Below are 13669 nucleotides of genomic sequence, written 5' to 3' on the forward strand. Positions count from 1 at the left end.
GGTTTTGTCGGGTCCAAAGGAAGCTGTTAAGGTTTTTATAGGGAATTACTTCCATAGTTGGTGGATTTTTTCCTTAACTAAAAACCAAACTATGATAAACCACAACAGCAACTTACCTTCATCACAATATATCCTAACAGGTTTCAGTGCTCCTTTGGAAGGGGCTCAGGGGTCAGGACAGGGAGACCTTCCAGAGGAACAATACTTGGGTTTACTTGGGTAACCTTCTTAACCACTTTCTCTCTATCGTCTGTTCTGTAAGTATGGGCCCAAAATGCTCATTAGGCACAGAATTTTTCTCTTCTAGTGCTTATATCATGTCCAGCTGGTGACTGCTGTATTTTGAGAGAATCAAGGAAGTTTCAGCCAGTATGTTTGCATTGTATCTATCAATCTGACTACATCATTTTCTTACTGCAGCCAAGCCTGGGTTCAGTCAACACCCTGCACTTGGCACTTACCAACCAGTCAATAGTTGATTCCTCTGGAGCACTGGCTCAAAGGTACAACTACCACTGCTTCTCCTGTGAGATCGTATTCTCTCTGAAACTGCTACATGTGGCAGAAGGGCAGAAGGAAAAAGCAAGCACTACTGATGAACAGAAAACTGTTGATCAAAGCAAAGATCCTTTTCAAAGCACATCTCTAGGGATATGGAAAGCTACACAGAGTGCATCCTGCTTTAGAGTAGGACACCAGTGATATGTGGTTGCAATCAAGAATACTGTTATTTTTTAAAAAAACTTACCTAAAATTTGGCATTATTTTCCAAACAACGTAAAATAAAGACTCTGGACTAAATGCAGTTTGGCTTCCTTGCCATAAAGCACAGAGTGTCTTTCTGAATTCTTCCACAAGTGAACTGTAAAGAAAGTAAGAGCTGGTGTTTAATGTGCATTTGTTTACAACCCTTAGAGGTTTACTTGTTCAACGGTACAAGTATCAGACATTAGCTGGGTTAAGACTGTAAATATCCTTTCCAGTAGCTTCAAAGATTTTATGTCCAAAATCCTACCCACAATTGTTGAAGGCACACAGATTTGGAAAATTATATTTCAGATGTTCAGGATGGACTCATGTGAACACCTATGCACTGTTTGTCATTTTAGTGCAGACTGCTAACATCCTTTTAACACTTGCTCAAGCAACCTACAGATCAATCACTTACTCCTGAACTTTCTGTAGTAGCAGTTGCAGTAGGTTGACTTGCAGTCACATCCTCATGACCCTATTTTAGCTGGAAGTCAGGAGCACAATGTCTGCAGCACATACCAAGAGGACTCTTGACATGATTTAAGATGCCACAGTGCAGCACTCCCTGATGTACCTGACTGCCTCTCCCTGCAGCATCAGCCCTGTAACAGCAAGCTGCAAGTGACACGAGTTTCTTTCTTTGTAGACAACTATTTTCTGTGCCTTTGTCCCCTGTGAATTGTGCAAGATCAAAAGTGCCCAGTGACCCCAGCAGCCCAAACCTGCTGTTTCCTGCACTGCTCAGAGCTCACAAGGCACACACAGCTTACACATTGTTATCCCCCTGGCTCCTGGTGTGGTAAGTTCGCCGCCCTGCCGTCTTCCCATTCCTCAGCTCCACTGCAGGCAACTCTTTGAAGTAACAGCAAAACTGCTGAATGTTACTAGGAAAAATGAAATAAGAATGAAATCCTTAAAGGGCAGAGAAAAAGGATAATATTATGTATTCTGGAGCTTGTTCTTTGAAATGCATAAACACCACTTCATGCAGTGATACAGGATGGCAATTGCAAACAGTTCAAGAGACAAGAAACACTACAGCAAACACCTTCTGTCAGTAACTACGCAGATCTGCAAATATCACTGTCATCCCAGCTTCCTAAAATAATTACATTTTGGCTCTGCTTTGACCAAGAGATGCCCTGTCAGACTGAGCTATCATTTCCTAACAACCCAGACTTGCTTTTGCTGAGGAAGGTAACTTATTTTACTGGCCTTGGCACTCTCCTGGTCTGCCAAGGACACGGCCCGTTTCCTCTGGAGTGCTGTACCATAGGATTTGCCTCACGCCATGAAACACAACTTTATCAACCCATGCACACCCACTCCTGCAAATTCAGATACACCTCTGTCCAGTGGGAACATGCCAAATTCACCTGCCCAATGTACAGCACACAAGCCCCCTGAGAGTGGTGGGAGAGCAGGGGAAGGTACCTGAGCGACTGAAGGATTGCATTCATGAAACAAGTGTTCCCCAGGTTCCGAAGGCCTGTGGCACAAAGGGCAGTGGTGCTTCCCTGGAATGAGAACAGGCAGGTTACAGAAACATTCATCACTGCTCCACCACATCCCTCCTGCAGAGCCAGCACTGTCGGATCAAGCACAGATCTGAACAACAACAACTGCACTGAGTGCAGCTGCAGAGCTAAAGCAACCCCTCAGCAGCAGCTTCAACTGCCCTGAAGCTCCATCTTGACATGAAAACTTTCTTACTCATTCCTATCAAGAGAAAACTGTACTACATCTTTTCCTGTGCAAATAAATCTAGAATAGGACAATACAGTTAATCACAGGCCCTTTTTGCCAAGGATTTGTGTGTGTGTATGTATGTTAAATATTCACACTCCAATAGTGTTCAGTGAGAACTGGACAGCAATTTCCCTACAGTGCCTTTGGAAAATTAAAGTACCAATCCTCATCCATGTTTTCCCATGTCTAATAACACAGTACGGCCACCTCCAGGTTGTTTTTAAGTCACCAGTGTGAGTCTCAGTGGGATTCTGTGGTGGCCAGAAGGGTTTTTGAAAGACAAGACAACAGCATTTATTTGGGAAATAAACAGTCAAGTTAGACTGTGCAAATAAGAGGAAAAAAGAGAAGCAAAATACACATCATTTACAGCCCAGAACAATGAACCCACAGATGTGCCTGCTTTTCACCAAATTATCTCCAGGGTGGGTGGGAAGGAAAGGGAAGAAAAATGTGGACAACACTGCATTTATGATTCTAGAATCTGCAACATTTGGACACATTCCACTGTCCACAAAATACCACACTGGAAGTTCATCAAATTTCTGGGCATTCTTCATTATTCTAACAGAATTTAAAAGCTGGGCTTTTAAAATCTTTTAGTATCTCAAAGTGCAAACACCACAGCGTCCTGAGCACATTCTTTTCTCTCTTGCCCCAAGTGCTACAGCACAGCACTGATGCAGCATTGCCCCTGCAGCTCAAGGTAAGCTTCAATAAGCCAGCAATAAAAAAGAATCTGTTGTTAGAGGCAATACTGAAGTATTAATAAAACTGACAAAACAGCAAAGAGTAGGAAGAATAAAATAAGCATTTAGTTCAAGCTTTGTAAGTCTGTCTTGTCCTTATCTAAATGTTGCCTGGAATTTTTCTTTTGGTTTTTACTGGCTTTCAGTTTTCCAAACAGAAATGATGCTGTGTACTGCCATAGCAAGAAAGCCCCACTATTTCTCCTAGGCTTCCTCAATCTCTGCAAGACTGGGACAGTGCAGGAAGTGCAGACAGCACATTCAGACAACCCTGAACTGACTGTAGTAGTGCATCTTTTAAAGTAGCTAAACCCCTCCAGACTTTGCCAACAGCAACCAACTGCTCTGCTCCACCCCAGTTGTTCCTCCGGCTGAAGGAGCTGCTGCTCCAGCTGCTTTTGGTGACACTGCTGTCCCACAGCCCAAAAGCTCTGCTCCATCTCTCCCCCATTTTCCCAAGGGTGAAAATGAACCAGTTGAATACAGCTGGGTCAGTATCTCCCCTCTCCATCCTCAAATTCTGGAAGAAATTATGAAAACTGCCGTAATCCAATCTGCACAAAAGAGACATCTGACTGGCGACATTCTTTGTTTGGAAGAAATGATGCAGCCCTTCGGCCTCTCCTGGGTGCTATCCTGCAGATCTGAAGTTAAAATAGCAGGAAGATTAAATGAGGAGAAGAAAAGCTTAAAAACAGTCCAGAGTTCCTCTTGAAAGCAAGTTTTCTTTAAAAAACTGGTAACATTTTTTACTTTTTCCTAACAATTACTCTTAGCCTCCCTCAAGAATGTACCTCCTCCTTTGCCTTCTGCACCTGGGACAATAAAAACCCAAAAAACCAGAAAACGACAAAAGCTCCTTATTTGCTCAGAAAACCAAAGCTCTGTCTTGACATGAAACCCTTCTAAAGCCCAGGAAGGCTCAGTCTACACCAGCAGAAATGCAGCAGAGCATCAGCCATGTTTCTGTGTGAAAGGGCTTCTCAGGTGTGTGGCCAGAAGATGCTAAAGAGCACCAAGAACAGTTTGGGTCTAGGCCAACCATAAACCTCAGCTGGTTTACAAAAACCCTTTTAACTCACTGTACCAGATCTGTTGTACTTACATTTACTTTCAATAACTTGCTGTTCAGAGATGAGTTTTCCAATAGTTTTCTTTTCCTATGTCTGTCTGATGTAAAGGCTGAACTGTTGGAAAACAATTATAAGTGGTTATTTACCAGAAAAACAACGTATTGTGTGGAATGGACCAGAGAAAATCAACTCATGTTCAACAAAGTGATTCCATCTGTCACCAGTTGTCACTGACAGCAAACAGGCTCCCCATTGCTGCAGTATGAAATTGGCTGCACCTCCCTCAGGGCACAGCCCCACAGCCCTCCAGAAAGTTTATGTGGGGTGTTCTGCTCAGGGATGTGTGCCTTCTAGAGTGGCCTTAGTAGCAGCTACTTGTCATCTAAAATATTCATCCTTCTCCTAGGTCAAAGAAATTAAGTTGTTCTGTCAGGAAAATCATCCAAGCCTTTAAAAATACAACTTAAAAAAAAATCACAACAAAATTAAGTTACCAACAATCAAGAATATGTGGAATGTTAGTACTTGTGTATTATAACTGACTTCTCCTACTCAAAGAAAAATACATGAAGTTCTAACATTTGTGTAAGACTAAGTTACAAAAATAATTGCTTAGTCTTTTGCACATCAATGGAAATTAATGGCCCCTCAATTAAACCAGTTGATGACTTCTCTTTAATTTGATGCTGAAATCATAGCTTGTTTCAAGGTTTGGTTGGTAGGTTTTTTCCTTTTCCTTTCTTTTTTATTAAAATGCCCTCCAAGCATTCAAAAAGTACCATTACACAGAATGGAAGCCTGCACTGTATCTTTTCCCTCCCAAGAAGTTACATTGCTTGGATGTTTGCAATTCACTTCTCATTATACTTAAACATCTTTACATCTCATAATGTACCTGACAAGGCCATCAAAAGAAAATAATGAAAATATTAATATAACCTACCAAGTAATTGATACCCTTAACTCAGGGAGGATCCAGAGATTTCCCCAGATGACAGGAATTTCGTAGCAGGAGTCCTGTGTCAGCTCAGGGGCATTGTGATGTACATGGAAGCACTGAACACACCCACATTTCTGCCTGGCATTAGGTAAGATTTTCAGGCCAACTGTGCAAGCACTTTTTGCTCTCTAGGACTGGCCACAGCACATATGCCACCAGGATCAGATTATCTGCTTTACAGTGGAACAGCATCAGACAGAGACAAAGGAAAAAATGTCTCTCCTGTGCACTTCCAAGTTCATAAGTCTTCCTAATCTTTTTGCCAGCAAATCAAACTGTACAATTAATATGAAGACTACTTCCACCTGCACTTATTGAATTTCTCTGATAAAAAAAACTTATTCTGGTTTTTTGACAAAATTCTGACAACAGAACAAGAGATACAATCATGATCAATCAAATCCATTTGTTCTGCACCTCTGCTTCTCAGTGATGAAAAGGTTTTTAAACACAGTGTCAGATACACAGAAGGAGTAAGACAGATGTAATTAGATACATATACACATATGAAACAAATACCACTTCCATGATGCACTATTACAAGTCTGCCCAAGGCAGTCTGGGTGCAAACAAACTACTTACTTTTCCAAGTTCTGTAGGTGCTCTCTGACCTTCTGTACCAGGCCCAGCTTGGTATCATTGACTACAAAATCATCACAACGATAACTGCAAGAGAAACATTTTTCAGAATATGCCAAGCACCTCAGTGAAGCAGATCAAACCACACAGGCCTATGTGTGGAAAGCACCAAAGGGATCCAGTGAAAGATTATGAGAACTGGGGAGCACAACACCTCACACTGAGCTTGGTTCCCTCCAAGGAACCCCTCCAGCAGAAGAGGGTACAGGAACCATCTTATTACATGGGTTTTCTGCTAGGTTAGTTCTTTATTATAAATCAAAAGCATGATGCACTGCCTGGCCCAAGGCAGAATTCTAGTTCAACTAAAACTGAAATAGTGTAAGGAAAAGCAGACTTAATAGTCTATCCACAGATTCATCAGAAATGATCAACTGACCCCTAGTAAACAGAATACAAAGCTTTTATTAATTTTTAAACTATTTTACAATTGTAAGTTATCACTGAAACCTGAAGTGCTGAACAGATATATACAAAACATAAAAGTCTGTGCTACTGAAAAAACACCAGGGAAGATGATGGACCAAGAGATCGCTTGAGTGTTCCAAAGTCAGTCCAGAAGTCTGTGGCAACTTGCACCTCGTGCTTAACCACAAATATCATTCAATCACTCATCAGTTTCTGTACATACTGGGAAGTGTCAAATTACAGCTTCAAATTTTGGCAGGCAAGTGAACAAGTGAGGAAAACTAACTTTGGATATATTTAATATCAGAACTGTAGCTATGTCTCTCCTTTCCCTTTGGCACAAGAATGACTCAAATGCAAAATACATCATCATCATCATCATCACCTCAGGCTGTTCCTCTGCTGGAGCAGATACACATTTGCTTCCTAATTCAATGAAGCTACTGACTTCAGGCACAACTGGAATTCCCAACACTCTTTGTGCATAAATCTGCAGGTATTGCCAGGGTTACTACGAACTCTACATTCTTGAAAAGGCTACAGAGTTGAGAAAGTAAAGGTCCTTGCCACTGAATGGAGCCCCTAAGATCAGTGTGTTCAGCACCTCTGATTTTTCCCTCTAAGAAGAGAAATTAACCTGAGGCATCTCAAGACAGCCAAACATTGCAGGCAGCAGTTATGGTGTGGCAGCAGCTCTCTGGCCACAGACAGAAAACACAGCTGTCCTAGGCATTGTCCTGGGCAAGGCTGAGAGCAGATCAGAGAAAAGAATGAGAAACAATTCTTATCTTCACTTGCTGCACCTGCTGCTGTGAACACGTGGAATGTGTTATGGAGATTTGTTTACCAAAGGATGGTTTCTTAATTGGCCACTGGTGATGGTGTTTGGATTGAAGGACCAGTTGGCTCCATCTGTATCGTGACTGTCTGTAAGGGCAATGGGTTTCCTAATAAGCACAGTAAAATAAAGTGATTGATCAGCCTTCTGGAATCATGGAGTCAATGCTAATTACCACCCAGATGGGGGCCTGTGACAACATTATGGGTACTTACACAAGATCTAGAAATTAGTAAGATCACCAGTATTTCTTCTTTTACATTTTTAAAGATGGCCACAGACCAAGCTGGTTTGGGAGGGAGAAGTCTGTTAATATGCTTATTTTTCAGCCACATCTCAGACAGTCCTTGTCAGCTGTTTCAGCTACCTACAAGAACCTGGTGAGGTGCTCCTGCACTTGGCACTGCCACAGGAGACAGCTGTCAGGCCCAGGCAGCCAATGCAGTGTGGGACTGCTGAGCAGGGCAGCTGCCCCAGCACAGCCACACTGCCACTAATGCTGGAGCTACTGCTGAGAACACAGGGGATGGAAGCAGGTACAAGCTCACTGAAACCTTCAATGAGAACTTATTGCTGAAGGATAATTTCATTGCTCCCATGCCCTGAAGATTACATTAACCTTATTTTTACACACCACTTTAGTACATGCCCCAAGATGGAAGAATAAAAACAAATACATTAGTAAATGTCAGGGTCCTTCCAACACTGGAAAAGTAATTTAAAGTTTCACTTAGAATCAAGACAATCTTCTATTTCTCTTTTTAATAGACAGATTTTTTAAAAACCTCTCTTGCAACACTGAGGATTCAGCACAACTATTAGAAATAACAGCATTATCTCCAAACTATTTTGGATAAACAAAGTAAACGGATTTAGAAGTAGTTAATGTTTTAGTAACTTAAATTTGCTAAGCCCACACACCTTAAGGGTAAACTGCTGAGAAATTACATCCTATATGTGAAGCTGCCATTCAAAACAGCTGCTTAATTTATGATCCTCAGGATTACTGCAAATTAACAAATACCTTTTTTGGATACAGTAGCTACAGCAACAACACAGAACAAATTCTATACCTTGCAGAGGGTCCCTTATATGGCTTGGCACAGTATTTTCCTCTATACACTCTATTTTTAGTACCTCTGCTACTTCCAAGACCTAGCCTCCTTTGCTTCTAAAATGGCATTAAGCCAGTGAATATATGCCCTGCTCTGGGAACATGAGTGCTTACTGCTGTTACAGGGCTTAGGAGGGACAGAACTTCATGCTGTGTTTAAAAGCCCTGACTAGATTTGAAGAATTTACAGGAGAGGAAAAATTAAGAAAAGGTTTCCTTAGTTATACCAACACCTTATGTGAATCAACAAAGAGCTCAGGTTTTACTGTCTGGATAAAAGGCTTTTTACTCTTATTTTCACTGATTGTAGAATGCAAAATAATAGGACTAAGCAACCTCATTTTCCAATGCTCATGGCACCAGCACAGTAAGTCTGGTTTGTTTTTTAAAGAGAACCCTCTTCACAGAGACTAAAAAAGAATTTTTCTAAGTCCTTGACAGTTGGTTATTTTTACACCAGCCAGGAATACACACACACACCCCTGACAGCTGTGTCCCTTTAAGGGGTAACAAGGAGGGTAATGGATGAGAAATCTGACCTGCAAACTGTGTCTGGGATTAAATGAACACAGGAAACATATTATGCAAATATATCAACAGGGGAGCCTTTCTTCTTCAGTGCCAACTGTCTGTGCACTAGCACAGAGAAAACCAATTTACAAGAGTCCTCTTTCAGGAAAGTGGGGCTCTTACATGTATCATTTTACTTCTCATGCACAAAAAAACCCCTAACACAGAATGAGAAAGCACCCTCTGACAGTTTGAAGACAAAAAAGATCTGTACTTCTTGCAAACTCTTTGTGTGTAGTACTTTAGAACTAACTGAAAGGCTGATTACCTCCAAAAAGTGGAATTCAGGACTCTCAGCAGCTAAGGTCTCAAATATAATTTAGTCTGAGTGTTTAGTATTGCACCTTTTGTCTCAAAAGCGACCAAAGAATCAAGAAGAGAGCTGTACTCTTGTAACAAAATATTAACAAATTCTCTCAACTCTTCCACTGGTAAAACTGAGCAGCTGAATAGGAGGACTGAGTAAGCAAAGAACAAAACCCTCTGCAAAGACTGCATTACAGGTTATGGCATGGCCAAAGGAAGGCAAAGGATCAAATGCTGCCTTCTCAGAAAGCCCAAACAGGCCTGCTCACTGATACCATCATGCAAGCCAAGGAACACAGTAAACTGGGATCCATAAGATAAAAATGGAGTAAGAGCATCATGCTCAACTTTGTGCAGTAAACAGAACTGCACACAAAAATATAAAAGCCAGCACTGCATCAAAATATCTGCATTATTTGTACAGTAGAAATAAAATTCAATTAAGTCTTAGGATGGTATTTTATTGACTTTCAAATTATTGAGGCAGCCCACCCTGGTAGCATAAAATATTCATCTTTATATAAAGGTTCACTTAAAAGAACCACCATGGCATAAACTCAGGACTGCCTACTGGATTCATGTCTACCCTGCAGTTCCCAAATAGGCTTTTCAAAGCTATTGAAAGCCCATTCACTCCCCACAATACCTAATTATGTCTCAAATTTAGCCAACTATTAGCTTTAACTGGCAGCAGCCTCCACAGTACTGTCCAAAATAAAGGGGGAAAAGTTGATCTGGATGCCTTCTGTTTCATCTTTAAACTTCTGTGCTCATTTCAACTGGGCACAGTAACAAATTCAAGTATCTTTCCCTGATTATCATGTGGGAAAAACCTGAAATATCCTAAATGAAAGCAAAGATTAACTGCTTTTGAAATTTGCTCACCTTCCCATTAGCACAGGAGTTATAATTTGCTGGTGAATTACCTACACAAGAGGAACTCCCCAAGGCAAAGCTGGCTACAATCAGTTCCAGTTCACCCACAGATGCCTCAGCCCTCAGTACAGCAGAAGAGACACGACACGCTGCAGTGCTCCCCTCTGTGCTCCCACAAACACCAGCTCCCCAGGAGCAGGGCTGGGCTCAGCAGCCCCTCCCACAGCCCCCGGTCTGGCTGCTGGCATTCTGTCTGGTTTTCGGCTGTTTGGATGGCCTGGAAAGGCCCGGGGTGGCCTTGGGGCAGCCCGCGATTCAAAGGACGAGAAGAGGCTTCAGTTCTTTTCTCGGTCTCGGTGTTTATTAATTGTTTATCTAAAAGATTTTCTCTTGGCCCGACAGAGCTCTGCTCAGCAGCCAGCCATGAGCACACACCCCTCTCTCCGGGCGGTCACCTATCTTTATACCCAAAGTTGCGTATACAATATTTATCATTTTTCCCCAATATCTTTCACCCTTATTGCCCAGTGCACTTTTAGTAATGACCAATCCCAAAGTGCCACCATCACCACAGAAGATGGAGGAGAAGAAGAAGAGGAAGAAGGACAGGACACGCCCCAATTCCTCCATCTTACTTCTCTAAACCCCCCTGTATACAGAAATCCTAAACCCTGTGTCTCACTCTCTAACTAACTAATCCCTTCACCATTCACCCCGGTGAAACCCTCCTGTCCTCATACAGGTGTCGTCTCCTGTGTAGGATCAAAGTCCAGCCACCAGGCACTTCTGGCAACATTCCAGGACTCCCGAGCCCCCCAAGGGTGGTCTCGGTGACTCGGCACCTCAGTCCTGAGATCCCACAGCATTCTGCAATGCCCACACACTGCAGGCTTTGGGATAAGGTCAGCAGGGTGCTCGGGCTTGCTGCTGTAACTCACCAAGCCTCAGCAAGTTCACAACACTATTTGTCATAATGGAGATACAATCAAAGACTTTAAATACCCTGCTAAAATTCCTCCACAGATTATTACCTTCAGAATGACTGGAAGACAGGGTATAATTCAAACAAAACAGAAAGCCACAACAGAGAACTCAGCTGCTAGCAGTATTGATTGGGAAAGTGAAACTAGCTTCTCATAGCTGTTGCAATGCTGGTAACCTGTGCAAATTTACCCCTTGGAAAACTTGTCTGTTTTCTCAGGTATTCACACAGGAGCAGATAAAAATGCCAGTGATTAAAATAAAATGCAAACAAAGCAAAATTCCCCTACATCACAAAGCTACTCAAACCTTTAGTCTATGCTTAAATACCTACAGGTGCTTCCACCATCTAAGGAGTTTTTTAGTTGCTCTGAACAACATTTCTTCAGGTGAAATCACATAACTGGGGTTTTACTTGCAGGGGATAAAAATATTTGTTACAGAAGCATTCCTCATAAAGCTACTTCATAAAACAGACTTTTTTTCCTTAATGAACTACCCAAAAGACACCCAGCTATTTGAATAAAATACCCATTAGAGCAGCCACATATCCAGTAATTTTACAAGACTGTAACAGGGATTTCCCTGAGATTTACACTGCTCAAATCCTGCTCTGCCACACTGCACAAGCAACAACACACGGGAAACCATGGGGCAGCTGCAAATGGGGAAGCACCTGTCAACAGGTCTGCCGAAGGAGGAAGAGGATGGAGGATGCTGAGGCAAAAAGCAGAGCTTTCCACTGACTCCCAGTCTTTGCCCTCTGTACAAGGACCATGGGGGATGCAACATTAGCAGCATCAATATTAAGTTTCCCTAAACAGTGCATATCACACTGCAAGAGCCCCACAGAAGGAATCAGCCCAGGCCACTGTGCGGTTTCAAGAAACATTTCTGATTGCTTTCCTTACTCTTGTTAGAGACTTGATGCTGCTTCCCAACAGGATCAGCCACTTTCCCAGACTCACAGAAAGTACAGGCACAAACACAACTCGAATTCAGATCTCTAGGACAGTGTAATCTCTAGTGTAATAGTTTACCTTCTGAATTCTGACAAATAAAGGACATGTGAAAGGCTCACCAGCTTGATGGAAGGAGCAACACCAACCAAACAGCTTTTGCAATTAAGAGGTTTGGGTCTCCACATACCCCAAAGCAAAAAGAAACAACTCCTAACCCCATCGCACTTATTTCAGAAGGTTTCTTCTCTGTTTGAGACAATTGACATGTGAGAGTTTAGTTATAGCCAGTAACTGTACAGTGCTGCAATACACATGGAAAAGCAGAGTGTTCCAAAAAGACAGGTCTGGAAAGCAAAAGATTAAATGCTCAAAAATGCGTGTAATATAATACTGCACAAGAGTCTGATCTTTTCACCTTCTAGTATATAAAAAGTTGTCAAATTACAGTGTTTAAACCCTTACCAGTATGTACTGTAACTACTGCAATCCATACACACAGTATGCTGAACTTTCTCCTGTTTTTCTGTTTTCTTATGATTGGTCATAGGAATCTGTGCATCTTCATAATGCTTTTTTGCATGGCCATTCACATATCTAAAATAAATGTAAAAGAAAGACGTTTATACTTCTGAAGAGCTAATAAATTCTTTTTTTCATTAAAAAAACAGGAATAAAAAAGGCATCCAATATTTACAACAGCATTAAAAAGACAATTGATTTGTGTGAAAACACTGGCCAAATCTTCTACTGTTTTCCCCCTTTAGTCTCTCCTGAGGTCCAACCTGGCCCCTCCATCTCCTTGACCAAATCCCAGGATCTGTGCTCCTAACAGATTAATGCACTTCCACAACTGAGAAAATCCTGCACCCCCTTTTCCCACACCTGCAGTGCCCTCAGTTCTCTGTGCTGCCTTCACACACACTCCTCTTACAGCTCCACCTTTTCTCCCCCAGCACTTGTATTTGGGATCCCTTGAACAGAGAGCTGGCTCCCATTTTCAGCTTTCCCACTCTGCAGCATGATTCAATGTTACAGACATCGAGTTCATGAACTTGGGCTCTGAGCTGGTTGTTACGTAAGGGAATAAGAAATCTAAAATCCTGCAGCTCTTTTGCTGACACAATGAGCATTTTCATGCTCAAAGTTTGATATACAGGAAATTAAGCACTTTTAATTAAAAAAAAAAAAGAGCCCTAAGGTGTATTTTATTTTCTCATTCAGTTATTTTCCATTCTCAGGATGGGAGGTGTTTGGAAAGACAAAAAAAACCTGCATAAATAACTGACTCAATATCTACCAACTGCACATAAGAAAGGCTATTTGGAGTAGTAATTTTTTTAAGATTAGTAACAATTAAAATATTCCAATTATTTATTGCACACCATGAAATATCTCTCCCTCTCTTAGCTGCCACCAAGAATAAATTTATTAAATAGGTAAATAGAGGGGGAAAAAGGGTCAGTGTCAAAAACTCTTAATAGGACACATTATTACAACTGTAGCCCTTAGTGATACCCAGATCAAACAACCAAAACCTGGAGTTTCATTCAAACCACTTTCAAAGACAAAATCACTATGTGTAATGATGCTTTCCCAGAATAACAGCACACCAGCCCAGATGTTACCCAACAGAAGAAGTCATGTTCACACC

At 41.6% G+C, this 13669-nt stretch overlaps 1 protein-coding gene across 3 annotated transcripts in view; it reads right to left on the reverse strand.

The window, feature by feature from the left end:
- USP3 (ubiquitin specific peptidase 3) overlaps positions 1–13669 on the reverse strand; it is a 38049-nt gene that overhangs the window by 7445 nt on the left and 16935 nt on the right. For all 3 annotated transcript variants that reach the window (XM_064721960.1, XM_064721961.1, XM_064721962.1), the window contains 6 exons: positions 12481–12612; positions 5907–5990; positions 4357–4438; positions 2188–2270; positions 1524–1637; positions 749–862 (listed from right to left, as the gene is read on the reverse strand). In XM_064721960.1, the coding sequence (XP_064578030.1) occupies positions 749–862; positions 1524–1637; positions 2188–2270; positions 4357–4438; positions 5907–5990; positions 12481–12612 (609 nt within the window). The remainder of the gene's footprint in view (positions 1–748; positions 863–1523; positions 1638–2187; positions 2271–4356; positions 4439–5906; positions 5991–12480; positions 12613–13669) is intronic.

Source organism: Zonotrichia leucophrys, chromosome 10 (assembly GCF_028769735.1).
Source record: "Zonotrichia leucophrys gambelii isolate GWCS_2022_RI chromosome 10, RI_Zleu_2.0, whole genome shotgun sequence".
In the NCBI taxonomy this organism is placed as follows: domain Eukaryota; kingdom Metazoa; phylum Chordata; class Aves; order Passeriformes; family Passerellidae; genus Zonotrichia; species Zonotrichia leucophrys.